This window comes from Carassius gibelio, chromosome B21 (assembly GCF_023724105.1).
Source record: "Carassius gibelio isolate Cgi1373 ecotype wild population from Czech Republic chromosome B21, carGib1.2-hapl.c, whole genome shotgun sequence".
NCBI lineage: Eukaryota > Metazoa > Chordata > Actinopteri > Cypriniformes > Cyprinidae > Carassius > Carassius gibelio.
In genome coordinates, this window is record NC_068416.1 from 27395741 (window position 1) to 27417477 (window position 21737).

The 21737-nt window shown below is 39.5% G+C and overlaps 1 protein-coding gene across 1 annotated transcript in view; it reads right to left on the reverse strand.

The window, feature by feature from the left end:
* LOC127986297 (uncharacterized) overlaps window positions 1-21737 on the reverse strand; it is a 65692-nt gene that overhangs the window by 10497 nt on the left and 33458 nt on the right. The window contains exons 9-12 of the mRNA XM_052588573.1: window positions 9984-10106; window positions 4417-4539; window positions 2633-2755; window positions 1885-2007 (exon numbers count right to left, since the gene is read on the reverse strand). Of these exons, the coding sequence (XP_052444533.1) occupies window positions 1885-2007; window positions 2633-2755; window positions 4417-4539; window positions 9984-10106 (492 nt within the window). The remainder of the gene's footprint in view (window positions 1-1884; window positions 2008-2632; window positions 2756-4416; window positions 4540-9983; window positions 10107-21737) is intronic.

The window sequence follows — 21737 nt, forward strand, 5'->3', positions numbered from 1 at the left end:
TCCCTACTCAGGGAACTATGGTTACAAACGTAACCTGAGACAGTTTTTTTTCAGAAACATCACTGGCTGGTAGAAAGACAAAACTAGATTAGGCTACATAATAGATTTCACCTAAAAAGGTTTGACAGTGTTAACCGCAGAAACGATGCTAAGTCCTTCTCCGGGGCAAAGTTTCATAGCTTGAAGTAAAAGCGAAGTGTGAAAAGGTTTTTAAGATGATGGTGTTGAGCTAAACAATTCATGCTAAAACAAACATCTCATTTACAGTAAAAATACTGATAGCATCCTTTCGTTTTTGTCATACTTGGTTTATAATTTATGTCATATTGTGACTAAAACTATAATAACTAGGGGTGTAACGATTCACTTGTTTTCTCGATGCATTGATTATAAACCCTGTCAATTCATATGCATCGATCTTGAAACATGATTTTTGAATCGTGAATTGCCGATCTTGGACCGTAATCGATTCAAAATGCTAAGAATCGAATGAATCGCGATTTCTATAGCGATTCAATGCTTTCAAAATGTATACAACATTAAATTACTACACGCACAAATTAATGGAGACCTTGAAGAGTGTTTGTGAATCGTGCCTCTTATCTATCCTTCATGCGCTCCACTGTTTACCGCCTGAGACTGTCACAGGATTGCGCTTGTGCTCCGTTCATCTCTGATGCAGCTGACGTGTGATCTATAGGACTCGTGGCCAGTAGCCTAATACTAACGTGAAGTAGTTTTACTTTTCTGTAGTTTGTCAATGGCTCTATGCATCTTACCGACGGAGTTGCCGGAGCCGTCGACAGTTGTATTTATTGCATGGACGGAGCAGAAATGTAAGTGTCTAAATCATACGCACAGATCCATTGAATGATAAATGTTTTTAAACAATGCGGATTAACCGAATATACGAAGGTAACTTTTAAAATTAACCACAGCATTAACAACGACCTTGAAATAAGAGTGCGAGATTTATCTGATAATCAGATGCATGAAAGTAGCGTTTGTTTCATTAGCAAACAGACATCTGGCGCGTTTTCTCTCTGAATCATTCACTGATGGAGAGGAAAAGTTAAATAGAGGTGAAGACGTTTTCACACTGAAAGAGAAGCGATCTCGCTCTCATAGACGTGCCAGGCTATATCTGCAGCTAAACTGAATAAAAGCAGAATGAACTGATGAAACTAAAAAAAAAAAACACAAAAAATTTATGAATGATGCAGTGCTAATTGACATTTATTACAGTACAGAAACTATAAAGTATATTTTCTACCTTATTCTGTGCAGAAAATGTAAATAATTGCTAATTAAATGTAGCCTAGTATATAAAACAATCATAAAATTGCCATTAGGAAAAAAATATCGATTACAAATGATTGATTTTTGTCCAGCAGTGTATTTGATTTATTACAGATAATTAAAAAAGAAGATAATTCCTTGTAAAATAATAATAATAATAATAATAATAATTATTATTATTATAATTATTATTATTATATAGGCTACATACATAAAATGATTGTATTTGACATTCCTGTCACTTCTGAAATTATGGCTACGCCCCTGGTGTGACAAAATGTTAGCTTATACATAATACTCTTTAAGCTCTTTTTTAAAAAGAGAAGCATTTAAATAATCCTGTGAATGCACTTAAAGAATGCAGAATCGAATCGTTATAATAGAATCGAATCGAATTTAATTGTGAATCGAATCGAATTGAATCGTTCTAAATTTGCAAAAATCGTTCTTGAATCGAATCGAAAACCTATGAATCGTAATCGAATCGAATCGCTGCCTTGCCAAAGATTCACAGCCCTAATAATAACTTTTCTGATCACATTTAACTTTAGTTTCACAGAAAAAAAATACTCCAGGGGGGGTTACCTGGAGTTAATTTTGGGTAACTGGTTGTGGCTGCTTTTTCCGAAGAGTTTTTCCATCCAGTACTGGAGTTTTCTGTTGTTTTATTAGGCTGTGTCGTAACAGTGAAATTGCGTGTAGAGGGATCTGTAACCAAACATACATAAAATTGGGTTTTTATTGCATTGGCAGGCAAATAAAGGTGACTGTTGTAACACATTTGCTCAGAGTACATGAATAACGTTTATCTTAATATCTGAAAACACATGGCCGTCTACTGTAAATAGTACAGTTAGCAACCTATCTATTGTAATTTATCAAATGCAGGTTTGTTTTTATCTTCCTGTGTAAATTTATGAATTTAATTAGTCTGTTTCACACTTTAAACTGAACAAAAAGTCATACAATGTGAAAAGGTTTTTAAGATGATGGTGTTGAGCTAAACAATTCATGCTACAACAAACATTTCATTTACAGTAAAAATACTGATAGCATCCTTTCATGTTTTTTCATACTTGGTTTATAATTTGTCATATTTTCACTAAAACTACGATAACCTTTCTGATCACATTTAACTTTAGTTTCACAGAAAAAATACACAGTCCTAATGGTGTGTGTGTGTGTGGAGGGGGGGGGGGTGTTTCCCCCCCCTCTACCATTTTATACACTCAACATGTGAGCTCCTCAACTTGGAATATTGGATTATGTACTGTAGCTATGATTTCATGTTACATGATGTTAAAAATTACTTCTGGAGGTCTGGAAACTTTACCTGGAGTTATTTTTGGGTAACTGGTTGTGGCTGCTTTTTCTGAAGAGTTTTTCCATCCCGTACTGGAGTTTTCTGTTGTCTTATTAGGCTGTGTCGTAACAGTGAAATTGCGTATAGAGGCATCTGTAACCAAACATACATAAAATTGGGTTTTTATTGCATTGCCAGGCAAATAAAGGTGACTGTTGTAACACATTTGTTCAGAGGCCATGAAGAATATGTTTTATCTTAATATCTCAAAACACAGGGCTGTCTACTGTAAATTGTACAGTTAGCAACATGTCTATTGTAATTTATCAAATGCAGGTTTGATTGTTTTTATCTTACTGTGTACATTTAAAAACTTAATTAGTCCCTTTCACACTTTAAAATGAACAAAAAGTCATATAATGTTTTTTTCTCCATTCTGTCACCGATGGAGTTTTGGTTCCTTGCCACTGTCGCCTCTAGCTTGCTTAGTTGGGGTCACTTCATTTATAGCGATATCGTTGACTTGATTGCAAATTAATGCACAGACACTATTTAATCTGAACTGAGTTGACATCACTGAATTCAATAATGAACTGCCTTTAATTGTCATTTTGCATTATTGACACACTGTTTTCCTAATTAATGATGTTCAGTTGCTGACACTATCCTTTTTGTTTAAAGCGCTATATAAATAAAGGTGACTTGACTTGACTTGACTTGACCTAAAATGCATGTGTAGATTCCATCGAGTGATAAAATCTACCCTTTTCAATGTAAGGCTGTTGAACTGAATTTCTGGAGCAAACCATTTGCTAAAATAACCATAACATTAACAGCAACACTGAAATACAAGCGTGTGGTTCTGTCCATCAAGTTGCACGTTTTCCTATAACAAACACTGTTTTCTTTCAGAAACATGGCTCCCAAACTCTGGAATAGCATTCCTGATAATGTTCGGGGTTCAGACACACTCTCTCTGTTTAAATCTAGATTAAAAACGCATCTCTTTTGCCAATCAATTGAATAATGTATCTCATAATTTGTGACTGCAGTTGTATCTGATCAAATGCACATTCTTATGCTTTAGCTTGGGTTAAACTAATTAATTTTACTTTTCATCGTCTGGCTGACCACGTCTTGTATTAAATTTTCTGAAAAATCCTGTCATATGCAGATAAACTGACAGTCACCACTCATAAACTACTACTAAATATTGTAGAAACTTAGTTTTCTGTAAAGTTGCTTTGTAATGATTTGTATCATAAACAGCGCTATACAAATAAACTTGAATTGAATCTAATTGAACATCACTGGCTGGTAGAAAGACAAAACTAGATTAGACTACATAATGGATTTCACCTAAAAATGTTTGACGCAGTGTTAACTGCAGAATCGATGCTAAGTCGTTCTTCGGGGCAAAGTTTCATAGCTCGAAGTAAAAGCGCAGTGTGAAAAGGTTTTTAAGATGATGGCGTTGAGCTAAAAATTGATGCTACAACAAACATTTCATTTACAGTAAAAATATTGATAGCATCCTTTCATGTTTTATTTCATACTTGGTTTATAATTTATGTCACATTGTGACTAAAACTATAATAACTTTTCTGATCACATTTAACTTTAGTTTCACAGAAAAAAATACACCGTCCTCATGGTGTGTGTGTGTGTGTGGGGGGGGGGTGTTTCCCCCCACTCTATCATTTTATACACTCAACATATGAGCTCCTCAACTTGGAATATTGGATTATGTACTGTAGATATGATTTCATGTTACATGATGTTAAAAATTGGTTCTGGAGGTCTGGAAACTTTACCTGGAGTTATTTTTGGGTAACTGGTTGTGGCTGCTTTTTCTGAAGAGTTTTTCCATCCAGTACTGGAGTTTTCTGTTGTCTTATTAGGCTGTGTCGTAACAGTGAAATTGCGTATAGAGGGATCTATAACCAAACATACATAAAATTGGATTTTTATTGCATTGGCAGGCAAATAAAGGTGACTGTTGTAACACATAACACATACTATGCGTTGTCGGTGGGGGCGACATTGCAAGTATTGTACATTAATTTACGTATATTGTGTTTACAGAAGAAGAAGGTTTGAATACAATGGCTATGATAACCTTTCTGATCACATTTAATTTTAGTTTCACAGAGAAAAATACACAGTCCTCATGGTGTGTGTGTATGTGTGTGTGGGGGGGTTGTTTCCCCCCACTCTATCATTTTATACACTCAACATATGAGCTCCTCAACTTGGAATATTGGATTATGTACTGTAGCTATGATTTCATGTTACATGATGTTAAAATTGCTTCTGCAGGTCTGGAAACTTTACCTGGAGTTATGTTTAGGTAACTGGTTGTGGCTGAGTTTTTTCCTCCCGTACTGGAGTTTTCTGTTGTCTTATTAGGCTGTGTCGTAACAGTGAAATTGCGTATAGACGCATCTGTAACCAAACATACAAAACATTGGGTTTTTATTGCATTGCCAGGCAAATAAAGGTGACTGTTGTAACACATTTGTTCAGAGGCCATGAAGAATATGTTTATCTCAATATCTCAAAACACAGGGCTGTCTACTGTAAATTGTACAGTTAGCAACCTGTCTATTGTAATTTATCAAATACAGGTTTGATTGTTTTTGTCTTACTGTGTAAATTTAAAAACTTAATTAGTCTGTTTCACACTTTAAAATGAACAAAAAGTCATACAATGTGATTTAAAGCAAATGAACAAGCCATGAAAGTCATATCACTTTTAATTACAGATGTACTTACCACATGTATGCACATATACAATAGAAAGCAAGAGAACTTTGACCTCCATGAGCACTGATCAAATCGAACTAAGACTTTAAATTTGTCAAACGTCAGAATCAGATGGACAAACACCTGTGCTGCTTCTCGAGTTTTGGTTCCTTGCCACTGTCGCCTCTAGCTTGCTTAGTTGGGGTCACTTCATTTATAGCGATATCGTTGACTTGGTTGCAAATTAATGCACAGACACTATTTAATCTGAACGGAGATGAAATCACTGAATTCAATGATGAACTGCCTTTAATTGTCATTTTGCATTATTGACACACTGTTTTCCTAATTAAAGATGTTCAGTTGCTTTGACACAATCCTTTTTCTTTAAAGCACTATATAAATAAAGGTGACTTGATTTGACTTGACCTAAAATGCATGTGTAGATTCTGTAAAGTGATAAAATCTACCCTTTTCAACGTAAGGCTGTTGAACTGAATTTATGGAGCAAAACTATTTGCTAAAATAAGCATAACATTAACAGCAACGTTGAAATACAAGCGTGTGGTTCTGTCCATCAAGTTGCATGTGTTCCTATAACAAACACTGTTTTCTTTCAGAAACATGGCTCCCAAACTCTGGAATAGCATTCCTGATAATGTTCGGGGTTCAGACACACTCTCTCTGTTTAAATCTAGATTAAAAACGCATCTCTTTCGCCAATCATTTGAATAATGCATCTCATAATTTGTGACTGCAGTTGTATCTGATCAAATACGCATTCTTATTCTTTAGCTTGGGTTAAACTAATTAATTTTACTTTGTTTGAAAAGCAGCTACGCTAATGATGTCTCCATTTGTTTCTCTGTTTTGGGAACTAGGATTTACACAAGCTCCAGTCTGGATCCAGAACATCTGAGAAGAGATGATGCTGACCCTCAGAGGACCCCAGATGATGCTAACCCTGAATCAACAACAGAACTAACAAATATTGCTACAAGTGTGACTGCATCATATAATAATTGCTGTTAATAATGTTCATCGTCTGGCTGACCACGTCTTGTATTACATTTTCTGAAAAATCCTGTCATATGCAGATAAACTGACAGTCACCACTCATAAACTACTACTAAATATTGTAGAAACTTAGTTTTCTGTAAAGTTGCTTTGTAATAATTTGTATCGTAAAAAGCGCTATACAAATAAACTTGAATTGAATTGAATTGAACAACACTGGCTGGTAGAAAGACAAAACTAGATTAGACTACATAATGGATTTCACCTAAAAATGTTTGATCGATGCTAAGTCCTTCTCCGGGGCAAAGTTTCATAGCTCGAAGTAAAAGCGCAGTGTGAAAAGGTTTTTAAGATGATGGTGTTGAGCTAAACAATTCATGCTACAACAAACATTTCATTTACAGTAAAAATACTGATAGCATCCTTTCATGTTTTATTTCATACTTGGTTTATAATTTATGTTACATTGTGACTAAAACTGTAATAACCACAGTCCTCATGGGGTGTGTGTGGGGGGGGGGGGGGGGGGGCAATTAAAAATTGCTTCTGGAGGTCTGGAAACTTTACCTGGAGTTATTTTTGGGTAACTGGTTGTGGCTGCTTTTTCTGAAGAGTTTTTCCATCCAGTACTGGAGTTTTCTGTTGTCTTATTAGGCTGTGTCGTAACAGTGAAATTGCGTATAGACGCATCTGTAACCAAACATACAAAACATTGGGTTTTTATTGCATTGCCAGGCAAATAAAGGTGACTGTTGTAACACATTTGCTCAGAGGCCATGAAGAATGTGTTTATCTTAATGTCTCAAAACACATGGCCATCTACTGTAAATAGTACGGTTAGCAACCTGTCTATTGTAATTTAACAAATGCAGGTTTGATTGTTTTTATCTTCCTGTGTAAATTTATGACCTTAATTAGTCTGTTTCACACTTTAAACTGAACAAAAAGTCATACAATGTGAATTTAAGCAAGTCATATCAGTTTTAATTACAGATGTACTTACCACATGTATGCACATATATAATAGAAAGCAAGAGAACTTTGACCTCCATGAGCACTGATCAAATCGAACTAAGACTTTAAATTTGTCAAACGTCAGAATCAGATGGACAAACACCTGTGCTGCGTCTCTTCTGTGTGGTTATGCCAGGGTGTGATACAGGACATTTTAAACTATTCAGTGAAAGGAGGTGCTTCAGAAAACCCTCAGGGGGTCAATGACATTATTGACGTAATTTCATTATTGTTTTTACTAGTAGATCTTAGAGCAAAAAATAAGTCACTTTGACAAGTCACAAATTAAATAATTCAAAATGCATGCAGAAAGATAATGGAAACCAAGATTTTGACTCCCATGAGGACCAATCAGGGCTATTTCCTAACTGTACAATCTCTGCACAAACAGTGCTCAGTCTCTTCTGTGAGGAGATGCTCAGATTTATATGGGCCATTCCTGGGATTCAGTAATATTTAAGTTCCCCAGAGTTTTTAAAATGGTGGTTCACCAAATTGAATTACATAGGTAAATATTGTAAAATGATGTTATCCCCCCTTGGACTGTCAATTAACTAATTTGAGTCTGGGTTTACATCTTTCATTTTACTTAATCTGTATTGGTTTGTGTTACAGCAATGTTGCATCGGTATTCCTACAATAGCAAATACAGTTTGTAACACAGATGTTGTCTTACTACATGGCAACATGTTGCCATCACACTAAATTATATTAGACTTTGACGAAGCAGCAGAAACACAGGATGTTAGAATGGCTTTATTATAATATGCAGATTTACCTCTAAATATAACGATGTATTTGACTGATTTTTTTTAAATTGTCAGCTCCTGAAATGGGTCACTTTGACATTAACTGATTGGTTGAAAAATGATATGAACATATTTAAAGACATGAATTTATTGCTTGGACAGAGCAAAAACACCCAATCTGACTTTGCTGCAGTCTGGAATTGAACTGGAAGAGAACTGGCCCCCCAACTGAGCCTGGTTTCTCCCAAGGTTTTTCTTCCATTCTGTCACCGATGGAGTTTCGGTTCCTAGCCACTGTCGCCTCTGGCTTGCTTAGTTGGGGTCACTTCATCTACAACGATATCGTTGACTTGATTGCAAATTAATGCACAGAAACTATTTAAACTAAACAGAGATGAAATCACTGAATTCAATGATGAACTGCCTTTAACTGTCATTTTGCATTATTGACACACTGTTTTCCTAATTAATGATGTTCAGTTGCTTTGACACAATCCTTTTTGTTTAAAGCACTACATAAATAAAGGTGACTTGACTTGACCTAAAATGCATGTGTAGATTCCATCGAGTGATAAAATCTACCCTTTTCAATGTAAGGCTGTTGAACTGAATTTCTAGAGCAAACTATTTGCTAAAATAACCATAACATTAACAGTAAGGCTGAAATACAAGCGTGTGGTTCTTTCCATCAAGTTGCAGGTGTTCCTATACCAAACACTGTTTTCTTTCAGAAACATGGCTCCCAAACTCTGGAATAGCATTCCTGATAATGTTCGGGGTTCAGACACACTCTCTCTGTTTAAATCTAGATTAAAAACGCATCTCTTTCACCAAGCATTTGAATAATGCATCTCTTAAATTGTGAGTGTAGTTGCATCTGATCAAATGCACATTCTTATTCTTTAGCTTGGGTTAAACTAATTAATTTTACTTTGTTGGAACAGCAGCTACGCTAATGATGTCTCTATTTGTTTCTCTGTTTTGGGAACTAGGATTTACACAAGCTCCAGTCTGGATCCAGAACATCTGAGAAGAGATGATGCTGACCCTCAGAGGACCCCAGATGATGCTAACCCTGAATCAACAACAGAACTAACAAATATTGCTACAAGTGTGACTGCATCATATAATAATTGCTGTTAATAATGTTCATCGTCTGGCTGACTACGTCTTGTATTACATTTTCTGAAAAATCCTGTCATATGCAGATAAACTGACAGTCACCACTCATAAACTACTACTAAATATTGTAGAAACTTAGTTTTCTGTAAAGTTGCTTTGTAATGATTTGTATCGTAAAAAGCGCTATACAAATAAACTTGAATTGAATCTAATTGAACATCACTTGCTGGTAGAAAGACAAAACTAGATTAGACTACATAATGGATTTCACCTAAAAATGTTTGACGCAGTGTTAACTGCAGAATCGATGCTAAGTCGTTCTTCGGGGCAAAGTTTCATAGCTTGAAGTAAAAGCGCAGTGTGAAAAGGTTTTTAAGATGATGGTGTTGAGCTAAACAATTCATGCTACAACAAACATTTCATTTACAGTAAAAATATTGATAGAATCCTTTCATGTTTTATTTCATACTTGGTTTATAATTTATGTCACATTGTGACTAAAACTATAATAACTTTTCTGATCACATTTAACTTTAGTTTCACAGAAAAAAATAAACAGTCCTCATGGTGTGTGTGTGTGTGTGTGGGGGGGGGGGGGGGTGATTCCCCCCACTCTATCATTTTATACACTCAACATATGAGCTCCTCAACTTGGAATATTGGATTATGTACTGTAGATATGATTTCATGTTACATGATGTTAAAAATTGCTTCTGGAGGTCTGGAAACTTTACCTGGAGTTATTTTTGGGTAACTGGTTGTGGCTGCTTTTTCTGAAGAGTTTTTCCATCCAGTACTGGAGTTTTCTGTTGTCTTATTAGGCTGTGTCGTAACAGTGAAATTGCGTATAGAGGGATCTGTAACCAAACATACATAAAATTGGGTTTTTATTGCATTGGCAGGCAAATAAAGGTGACTGTTGTAACACATAACACATACTATGCGTTGTCGGTGGGGGCGACATTGCAAGTATTGTACATTAATTTACGTATATTGTGTTTACAGAAGAAGAAGGTTTGAATACAATGGCTATGATAACCTTTCTGATCACATTTAATTTTAGTTTCACTGAGAAAAATACACAGTCCTCATGGTGTGTGTGTATGTGTGTGTGGGGGGGTTGTTTCCCCCCACTCTATCATTTTATACACTCAACATATGAGCTCCTCAACTTGGAATATTGGATTATGTACTGTAGCTATGATTTCATGTTACATGATGTTAAAAATTGCTTCTGGAGGTCTGGAAACTTTACCTGGAGTTATTTTTGGGTAACTGGTTGTGGCTGAGTTTTTCCCTCCCGTACTGGAGTTTTCTGTTGTCTTATTAGGCTGTGTGGTAACAGTGAAATTGCGTATAGACGCATCTGTAACCAAACATACAAAACATTGGGTTTTTATTGCATTGCCAGGCAAATAAAGTGACTGTTGTAACACATTTGTTCAGAGGCCATGAAGAATATGTTTATCTCAATATCTCAAAACACAGGGCTGTCTACTGTAAATTATACAGTTAGCAACCTGTCTATTGTGATTTATCAAATGCAGGTTTGATTGTTTTTATCTTCCTGTGTAAATTTATGACCTTAATTAGTCTGTTTAACACTTTAAAATGAACAAAAAGTCATACAATGTGAATTTAAGCAAGTCATATCACTTTTAATTACAGATGTACTTACCACATGTATGCACATATATAATAGAAAGCAAGAGAACTTTGACCTCCATGAGCACTGATCAAATCGAACTAAGACTTTAAATTTGTCAAACGTCAGAATCAGATGGACAAACACCTGTGCTGCTTCTCTTCTGTGTGGTTATGCCAGGGTGTGATACAGGACATTTTAAACTATTCAGTGAAAGGAGGTGCTTCAGAAAACCCTCAGGGGGTCAATGACATTATTGACATTGATGCCATTATTGTTTTTACTAGTAGATCTCAGAGCAAAAAATAAGTCACTTTGACAAGTCACAAATTAAATAATTCAAAAGGCATGCAGAAGGATAATGGAAACCAAGATTTTGACCCCAGTGAGGACCAATCATGGGGCATTTCCTAACTGGACCACCCCTTGGACCCCCATTTAAATAATTTGAGTCTGGGTTTACATGGGAGCAAAAACACCCAGTCTGACTTTGCTGCAGTCTGGAATTGAACTGGAAGAGAACTGGCCCCCCAACAGAGCCTGGTTTCTCCCAAGGTTTTTCTTCCATTCTGTCACACATCGAGTTTCGGTTCCTAGCCACTGTCGCCTCTGGCTTGCTTAGTTGGGGTCACTTCATCTACAACGATATCGTTGACTTGATTGCAAATTAATGCACAGACACTATTTAATCTGAACGGAGATGAAATCACTGAATTCAATGATGAACTGCCTTTAACTGTCATTTTGCATTATTGACACACTGTTTTCCTAATTAATGATGTTCAGTTGCTTTGACACAATCCTTTTTGTTTAAAGCGCTACATAAATAAAGGTGACTTGACTTGACTTGAACTAAAATGCATGTGTAGATTCCGTTGAGTGATAAAATCTACCCTTTCAAAGGTAAGGCTGTTGAACTGAATTTCTGGAGCAAACTATTTGCTAAAATAACCATAACATTAACAGTAAGGCTGAAATACAAGAGTGCGGTTCTGTCCATCAAGTTGCATGTGTTCCTATAACAAACACTGTTTTCTTTCAGAAACATGGCTTCCAAACTCTGGAATAGCATTCCTGATAATGTTCGGGGTTCAGACACACTCTCTCTGTTTAAATCTAGATTAAAAACGCATCTCTTTCGCCAATCATTTGAATAATGCATCTCTTAATTTGTGACTGCAGTTGTATCTGATCAAATACGCATTCTTATTCTTTAGCTTGGGTTAAACTAATTAATTTTACTTTGTTGGAACAGCGGCTATGCTAATGATGTCTCTATCTGTTTCTCTGTTTTGGTAACTAGGATTTACACAAGCTCCAGTCTGGATCCAGAACATCTGAGAAGAGATGATGCTGACCCTCAGAGGACCCCAGAAGATGCTAACCCTGAATAAACAAACAGAACGAACAAATATTGCTACAAGTGTGACTGCATCATATAATAATTGCTGTTAATAATGTTCATCGTCTGGCTGACCACGTCTTGTATTAATTTTCCTGAAAAATCATGTCATACGTGTAGCAGGGATATGTTGTTACACCAGATTATAATTCATTTTATATATATATATATATATATATATATATATAATTTGTTTTTATTATTAATTGTTTTGGGGCATTTTATTTTGAAAATGTTGCGTGCTTTTATTGAATATAGTATGTACGTCGGCTGATGTCATACGTAGGTAAGGCGTTCAAAACGCAGCGCAATCGGAAGTTCGTCCTCTTTGCTTCAATGCCATCAGAGAGGAGAGGTACGATTTTCATGAGCTCCGTTCATTAAATGTTAAAATGTGTTATAAGTGTTCATGTCATGTCTGTGTGGCCAATACGAGAAAGTATTCTGGGTAATGTTATATTTGACCATTAGTTTGTGTTATTAACTTGGTAAATGTAGTTCATTTGAGTGCTCTTTACTGGTGAATAGTGCATTGCGTGAGATGGCGGCAAAGTGTGTGCGTTGCGTGTGTGAAGCATATGTTAGCGGCTATGCGGCTAACATCGCAATTAAGGAATATTTATATATATATAAATGAATAGAAATTGATAAATAATAGATCGAGATGTTTAATTAAAAAGATGTATATGTATAATTATATTTTGTAAACAATATTAAATATATGTTTTAGTCTTTAATATATTTTGTATTTTGTACACTTAGGAGATATATTTTATATATATTGTATATTGCATTCATTGTGTGATCTGTGGTTAATTGCCTGGGGTACTTAACATGTATTTTGTGGTTAACAGGCATAATTAAGAGCTGTTGCAGATAACAGTGCCTGTCTGTTTGCTTGTTTTACTACACAGGTATGTCAAATAGTATGCAAGAAACACTATAATGCTGTTTTGAATTATTGGTATATAAGAAGGACATGTTTGTGAATGTATTATTATATTATATGACTTAGTTTATTATTTTTATTACTCATACTATTATTATATATATTCTATATATTATGTGTGTTGTAAAGTGTGTGTATGTTTCTCTTTGCTTCAATGCCATCAGAGAGGAGAGGCATAATTAAGAGCTGTTGCAGATAACAGTGCCTGTCTGTTTGCTTGTTTTACTACACAGGCACTACAAGTAAATCCTCATCAGTTAAAAACCAGCTTTGTGTGGACAATCCTTTTATTTAACATCCATAAAACACAACGCAGAGGAACAACCGCTACATACGCACACAAACTGACAGTCACCACTTATAAGCTACTACTAAATATTGTAGGAATGTAATTTTCTGTAAAGTTGCTTTGTAATGATTTGTATCGTAAAAAGCGCTATACAAATAAACGTTCCACGGGGGAATACGGGACTGTACTGGAGGTCTCCGCCTCAGCGTACTGCTGAGGAAATGTGTAACTAAGGGGTGTCTTCCCAAAGACTGGCAATCGAGAAGGGTGTGGTAGGCCGCAATGGCCGCCACGTAAACCTTCAGCGTGGAGTGGGTCAACCCTGCAGAGAGGGTCTAGCTGGCAGTCTTTGCACCATGAGGTGAAGAGTTTCCACCTCAGGGCATACAGTTTCCTCATTGAGGGAGCTCTGGATTGGAGGAGGGTCTCAACAACCTTGATTGAGAAACCAGCTGCTAATAGTTGTGCCCCCTCAGGGGCCACACCCACAGCTTCCACAACTCCGGTAAAGGGTGAATTATTGTGCCCTGCACCTGTGAGAGTAGGTCTGTCCTGATCTGTATCTCCCATGGAGAGCCGTCGAGGAGCGAGACCAGGTCTACGAACCATACTCGGCCCGGCCAGAATGGGGCTACTAATAACAGACGGACCCCGTCCCGGCGTACTCTCGCCAGAACTCCCGGGAGCAGAGCAATAGTGGGAAAGGCGTACAGAAGAAGCCTCGGCCAGGTCTGTACCATAGCGTCCAGTCCCAGAGGAGCTGGATGAACTAGAGAGAACCAAAGGGAACATTGAGATGTATCTTGAGTCACAAAAAGGTCTACTTGAGCCCTGCCAAAAACTCTCCATATCTGCTTCAGCACCTCGGGGTGAAGCCTCCATTCCCCGGGCCGAGGCAGGGTCTCGACAGTATGTCTGCTCCCATATTTAGTTTGCCAGGAATATATACTACTTAATGAGAGGAGCTTGCTCTGGGACCACACAAGGATCTAAGGACAAGAGGCGCGAACACAGACCTCCCTGGTGGCTGATGTAAGAGACCACCGATGTGTTGTCGGTGCGCACCAACACATGGTGAACCCCTTAGGTCTGGGAGGAAGTGCTTCAGTGCATGATAAACTGCTAGCATTTCTAGACAATTGATATGCCATGTCAGATGGCGACCGCTCAACAGACCACGGGCAGGGTGGCCACTCATGACTGCACCCCAGCGAGTGAGGGATGCATCCGTTGCTAGTATTACACGGCGACAAAAAACTCCCAGCACCGGTCCCTGATTCAAGAACCAAGGTTTCTTCCACATGTCTAAGGCACGGAGGCAGCGCTGCGTGAGCTTGATAGTGCGAAGTGGATTGCCTCTCGGGGAAAGTCCCTTGGTCTTGAGCCACCACTGTACGGGTCTCATGTACAGCAGGCCAAGAGGTATCACGTTGGACGCAGCTGCCATCAGACCCAACAATCTTTGAAATTGTTTGACAGTGAGTGACTGGCCTTCTTTGACTCTCTCGACTGAGATGAGGATCGACTCGATATGAGCAGGGGACAATCGTGCCTGCATCGCGGTCGAATACCATACTACGCCTACATAGGTGGTTCTCTGAACCAGAGAAAGTACACTCTTCTTGGCGTTCAGTCTCAAACCCAGCTCCCAAATATGTGTGAGAACGACATCTCGATGTCGAGCCGCAACCTGCTTTGACTGAGCTAAAATCAACCAATTGTCGATATAGTTGAGAATGCGGATGCCCTGCATGCGTCTACAGATTTTGTGAATGTGCGGGGTGAGAGTGCAAGGCTGTAGGGAAGTACTCGATATTGGTAGACTTCGCCCACGAAAGCGAACCTCAGAAACTTCCTGTGTTGTGGAAGTATGTATATGTGGAAGTATGCATCTTTGAGATCTATTGTGACAAACCAGTCCTCGGACCTGATCTGAGCTACACCATGCTTGATCGTGAGCATTTTGAACTTCAATCTCATAACTGAACGATTTAAGACCCTCAAGTCTATAAACAGACGTAACACCCCATCCTTCTTTGGAACTATGAAATATCGGCTGTAGAACCCGAACTCCCTGTCTTGAGGAGGGACCACCTCGATGGCGTCCTTCTCTAATAGGGTTTCCACTTCCTGTTCCATAACCAGACCCTGCCTGGGGCAGACTATCATCGGAATGACCCCTTTGAATAACAGCGGTGACGAGCCGCACGAGTGGAAGATACTGAGTAGAGCTGAAGATCTTTGCCTGAACCCGACGGGGCTTAATTTCTATCATCTTACGCGGGCTCGGGCCGGGCTCGGGCTTGCGCTCCGGTTTGCGAGGTAAACGAGCGGTCATGTGATGTGTTTTGATTAGCGCGAGAAAGATGCGAAAATGAATGCTGAGCAGGTGTAACGGAGGCTTGCCTCTGGTGATTACGTTTTGGTTGCACCAGCAACTAAAGCAAAGTCTGAGGTGTGGAAAAGTTTTGACCATGCTTATAATGAAAATAATGAGTGAATAATGACGCACCTTCAGTGAGCGCAGGAGCGCGCTGAAGACATATACAGGGGATTCATTCATTTTCCTCCACAAAAACATGTAGACCTAGCCTAATCTCTGTGAGTAAAGGTTTTTCAAATGATAACTAAATATTCATTGAGTCTTAAATGCATAATGTTGACAGAGTATTTACGCTAATGTTGGCATTATTCTTTTATTAACTAAAGCAAATCCGGCGCAGCCTTTATCTTAATTTCGTTATTGCCAAATACCCATCTTAATTTAAAATTTATCTTAATTTTTTTTTTTTTTTAAAGACTCGTTTTTATTGGTGCGTTGGTCTATTTATAGGTTAAATGAGCCTATGTCTAGAATGCTGAGATGTTACGATGTGACACAGGACTTATTTTATTTCTTTATTCCAACTTCCAAGTGGTCTAGTCTACGTTAGTTATGAGTAAATTATGTTAAAACATGAATAAATTACTCATTGTTGGTAAAAGGCAAAAGAGCTGTGTGCGTGCGCACATTTGAATAATGTCGGGCTGTAAACGGGTTCGGGCTTTAAAAAAGCTGTCAATCAAAATGTACTTGTTGGGCTCGGGCCGAAACCTGTCGGGCTCGGGTCCTGTCAGGCCTAACTTTTAAGGCCCGATTACAGCTCTAATACTGAGAACGATGCTTGCTGGGGAGCGCTGCACCCGGGAACACTGGCAGGGTTGGCAGATCGGCCCCCAGAGGGCGCTGAGGGGAGACGGGCACCGTGGGCTTCTGGTGTCAGGGCTTCTTGGCCGAGGACTTCTTAGCTTCAATGACTGCCCTCAGATCTTGCTTGGGCTTAGAAGACCTCGGTCGAGAGCTGAGACTCTCGTTCCCAACGCAGAGGAGCATGAGAGGCGACGCTCTGTTTTTGGGCCTCGTGGTACGAAGAGCTAGGGTGCGGCTGGGGCATCTCCCACCCAGATGCCCCTAGAGAGCGACGATGGAACTTATGGAATGCCGCCGCCTGTTTGCAGGCCTCCTGAAACCTGTCGACGACAGAATTGAATGCGTCGCTGAACAGGCCAGAAGGCTCAATCGGGGCATCCATGAGGCAGACCCTGTCCCGCTCTTTCATTTCAGACAGGGTCAACCATAAGTTCCTCTCTGCAGCCACCATCGCTGTCGTGGACCGCCCAATCGCTCGGGCGGTCTCCTTGGTGGCGCAGAGGGAGAGATCAGTGGTCCTTCTAAGTTCTGAGATATCATGGGACTTGATCTCCTCTACCTCGTCTAGCTCTTTCAACAGGTCAGCTTGGTACGCCTGTAATACCGCCATGGTGTGCAGACACGCGCCAGCCAGACCTGCAGCCGCATACCCTTCGCCCACCAAAGCCGATGTTGTTCTGAGCGGTTTGGAGGGAAATGCAGCACCGGGGGACAGATAGCTTGCGAGCATCTGTTCCACCCGGGGCATCGCTCTATAGCCATACTCTCCCATCCCCACCACATTGCCATAATAATCAGATGAGGGGATGTAGAGGTGGGCTGAAAATGGGCGTTTCCACCTGGCGATCTCTTCATGCAGGTAAAGAAAGATTGGAAGGCCCCCGCTAGGAGGTGGTTGACTCTTGCGCAGGAAGCGTTCATCAAGCTTGCTTCGCTGCGGTTCAGTTGTTTTCTCAACGGGCAAATCAATACTCAATTTGGCCACCACGCAAGTCACCACCTCCAAAAGCTCCTCATACTGTGGCGAGTGGGGTGGCGAATCCCTGTCGACAGACTCCACATCAACCTCCTCGGAGGAAGAGAGGCGGAGTGATGATCCCTCTCCCTGGGTGGAAGGAACCGCAGAGCGTGCTTCCGACTCCAGAGATTGGGCGCCAGATCTGGCGGAAGTGGAAGGAGATAGAGACTCGCCCGTCTCCATTCCCTCCACCAAATCCACTTGCGAACCCCATGAGTGCAGCTGCCGTTCTGCCTCGGCAGAAGCGGGACCAGCACCGCGGGAATGCTGGCAAAGGCCACCTCCTCGAAGAGGGCCCTCCCAGAACAAAGCAGCTGCACCAAAATTCTCTCACAGTGCGGAATGTGGAGAGCCGACTCAGCGTGCTTCGCTCCCAGGCAGACCATATGTGTGTATCCCAGCTCGTTATATATCGTGGGCAGGGAGGAACACAAAACCTATAATGCGATCTGGATTCGCCTTCAATATGTTTAGATTTCGCCTTGCTCTTCGACATGACTTGGAGCTCTAACTGGACAGACAACAGTAAATAAGACTCACAAGACAAGTGAAATTCACACACAGAGCGCTTGCTGAAAGATGCGAAGCTAACGCCAGCTGTGCTGCACATGCTTTTATAGCTTCCTGATCGCTTACGTCACCTGCATGTGATGTCACGCTCTTCCATTGGACTGATTACACACGATATTCAGAGTCGCACATGATAAGCGCGTTCCCCAAAGCGTTGTTTGACACAGCTCGAGTTCCTGAAGAGGAACTAGATTAGGCTACATAATGGATTTCACCTAAAAATGTTTGACCCGGTGTTAACAGCAGTATCGATGCTAAGTCCTTCTCCGGGGCAAAGTTTCATAACTCGAAGTAAAAGTGCAGTGTGAAAAGATTTTTAAGATGATTATGTTGAGCTAAATAATTCATGCTACAACAAACATTTCATTTACAGTAAAACTACTGATAGCATGCTTGATTTATAATTTGTCACATTGTCAATAAAACTACAATAACTTTTCTGATCACATTTAACTTTAGTTTCACAGAAAAAAATACACAGTCCTCATGGAACATCATTCCCCAGACTCTACCATTTTATACACTCAACATATGAGCTCCTTAACTTGGAATATTGGATTATGTACTGTAGTTATGATTTCATGTTACATGAGAATCATCAGGAGAATCACCAGATTCTCCTGTCCACCCTCAGAAAGATGGGCATCTCTGGAAGTGCTCTCCTGTGGGTTAAGTCCTACCTCTCTGACAGATCCTTCAGTGTGTCTTGGAGGGGTGATGTTTCAAAGTCACACCACCTTGCTGCTGGGGTTCCTCAAGGCTCAGTACTTGGACCACTTCTCTTCTCCATCTACATGACATCTTTAGGATCTGTCATTCAGAAGCATGGCTTTTCTTATCATTGCTACGCTGATGACACCCAACTCTACTTCTCATTCCAGCCAGATGACCCGACGGTAGCTGCTCGCATTTCAGCCTGTCTGAGTGACATTTCTAGCTGGATGAATGACCATCACCTTCAGCTTAACCTTACAAAGACTGAAATCCTGGTGATTCCAGCTAACCCATTGCTTCATCACAACTTCTCTATACAGCTGGGCTCGTCAACCATAACTCCTTCGAGGACAGCCAGAAACCTAGGAGTTGTTATGGATCATCAGTTAAGCTTCACTGACCACATTGCTACAACGACCCGGTCCTTCAGGTTTGCCTTATACAACATTAGGAAGATTAGACCCTTCCTGTCAGAGCAAGCAACCCAACTTCTTGTCCAAGCTCTTGTTCTCTCCAGACTGGACTATTGTAATGCTTTCCTGATGGGCCTTCCTGCATGTACTGTCAAGCCTCTGCAAATGATCCAGAATGCAGCAGCGAGGGTTGTCTTCAATGAGCCAAAAAAAGCTCATGTTACTCCTCTCCTCATCAGGTTACACTGGATCCAGTAGCTGCTCGCATCAAATTCAAGGTACTGATGCTTGCCTACAAGACGACCACTGGCACGGCACCGACTTATCTAAACTCACTGGTTAAATCTTATGTGCCCTCCAGAAGTTTGCGCTCTGCAAGTGAACGATGCCTTGTGGTGCCATCCCAAAGAAGTTCAAAATCACTCTCACGGACCTTTTCCTGGACTGTGCCCAGCTGGTGGAATGACCTCCCAATCTCAATTCGTACAGCTGAGTCTTTACTCATTTTCAAGAAACATCTAAAGACTCATCTTTTTCGCCTGCACTTAACCAACTAACACCAGCACTTTTCCTTTTCTTGTCTTTTTCATTTAACTAAAAAAAAAAAAAAAATACCTGGCTATGCGTTCTGTACTAGACTAACTGAGACTTGTCATGGCACTTGTATACTGTTGTTGTTCTCTTGTTGACCTGACTGCTTCTATTGTTCTCATTTGTAAATCGCTTTGGATAAAAGCGTCTGCTAAATGATTAAATGTAAATGTAAATGATGTTACAAATTGCTTCTGGAGATCTGGAAACTTTACCTGGAGTTATTTTTGGGTAACTGGTTGTGGTTGCTTTTTCTGAAGAGTTTTTCCCTCCCGTACTGGAGTTTTCTGTTGTCTTATTAGGCTGTGTCGTAACAGTGGAATTGAGTTCAGAGGCATCTGTAACCAAATGAAACATTGGGTTTTTATTGCACTGCCAGGCAAATAAAGGTGACTGTTGTAACACATTTGTTCAGAGGCCATGCAGAATATGTTTATCTTAATATCTCAAAACACATGGCCGTCTACTTAGCAACCTGTCTATTGTAATTTATCAAATGCAGGTTTGATTGTTTTTATCTTACTGTGTAGATTTAAAAACTTAATTAGTCTGTTTCACACTTTAAAATGAACAAAAAGTCATACAATTTGAATTAAAGCAAATTAACAAGCCATGAAAATCATATCACTTTTAATTGCAGATGTACTTACCACATGCATGCACATATACAATAGAAAGCAAGAGAACTTTGACCTCCATGAGCACTGATCAAATCGAACTAAGACTTTAAATTTGTCAAACGTCAGAATCAGATGGACAAACACCTGTGCTGCGTCTCTTCTGTGTGGTTATGCCAGGGTGTGATACAGGACATTTTAAACTATTCAGTGAAAGGAGGTGCTTCAGAAAACCCTCAGGGGGTCAATGACATTATTGACGTAATGTCATTATTGTTTTTACTAGTAGATCTCAGAGCAAAAAATAAGTCACTTTGACAAGTCACAAATTAAATAATACAAAATGCATGCAGAAGGATAATGGAAACCAAGATTTTGACCCCCATGAGGACCAATCATGGGGCATTTCACAAATGTACAATCTCTGCACAAACAGTGCTCAGTCTCTTCTGTGAGGAGATGCTCAGATTTATATGGGATTCAGTAGTATTTAAATCCCCCAGAGTTTTTAAAATTGTGGTTCACCAACCCCCCCCCCCCGCCCGCACACACACACTGGACTGCCGAGTAATTAATTTGAGAGTGGTTTACATATTTAATTTTATTAAATCTGTATTGGTTTGTATGGCAGCAATGTTGCATCGGTATTCTTACAATAGCAATACAGTTTGTAACACAGATGTTGTCTTCCATGTTGCCATCACACTAAATTATATTAGACTAGAAGCAGCTGAAACACAGGATGTTAGAATGTCTTTATTATAATAAAATTTACTTCTAAATATAATGATGTATTTCTATAGCCTTGGATGTTCTTTTTTTTATTGTCAGCTCCTGAAATGGGTCGCTCTGACATTAACTGATTGGTTGAAGAATGAAATGCACTCATTCAAAGACATTAATTTATTGCTTGGACAGAGCAAGAATACCCAATCTGACTTTGCTGCAGCGTGGAATTGAACTACTGGTTTTGTCTGGTCAGAGGAGAACTGGCCCCCCAACAGAGCCTGGTTTCTCCAAAGGTTTTTTTCTCCATTCTGTCACCGATGGAGTTTCGGTTCCTTGCCGCCGTCTCCTCTGGCTTACTTGG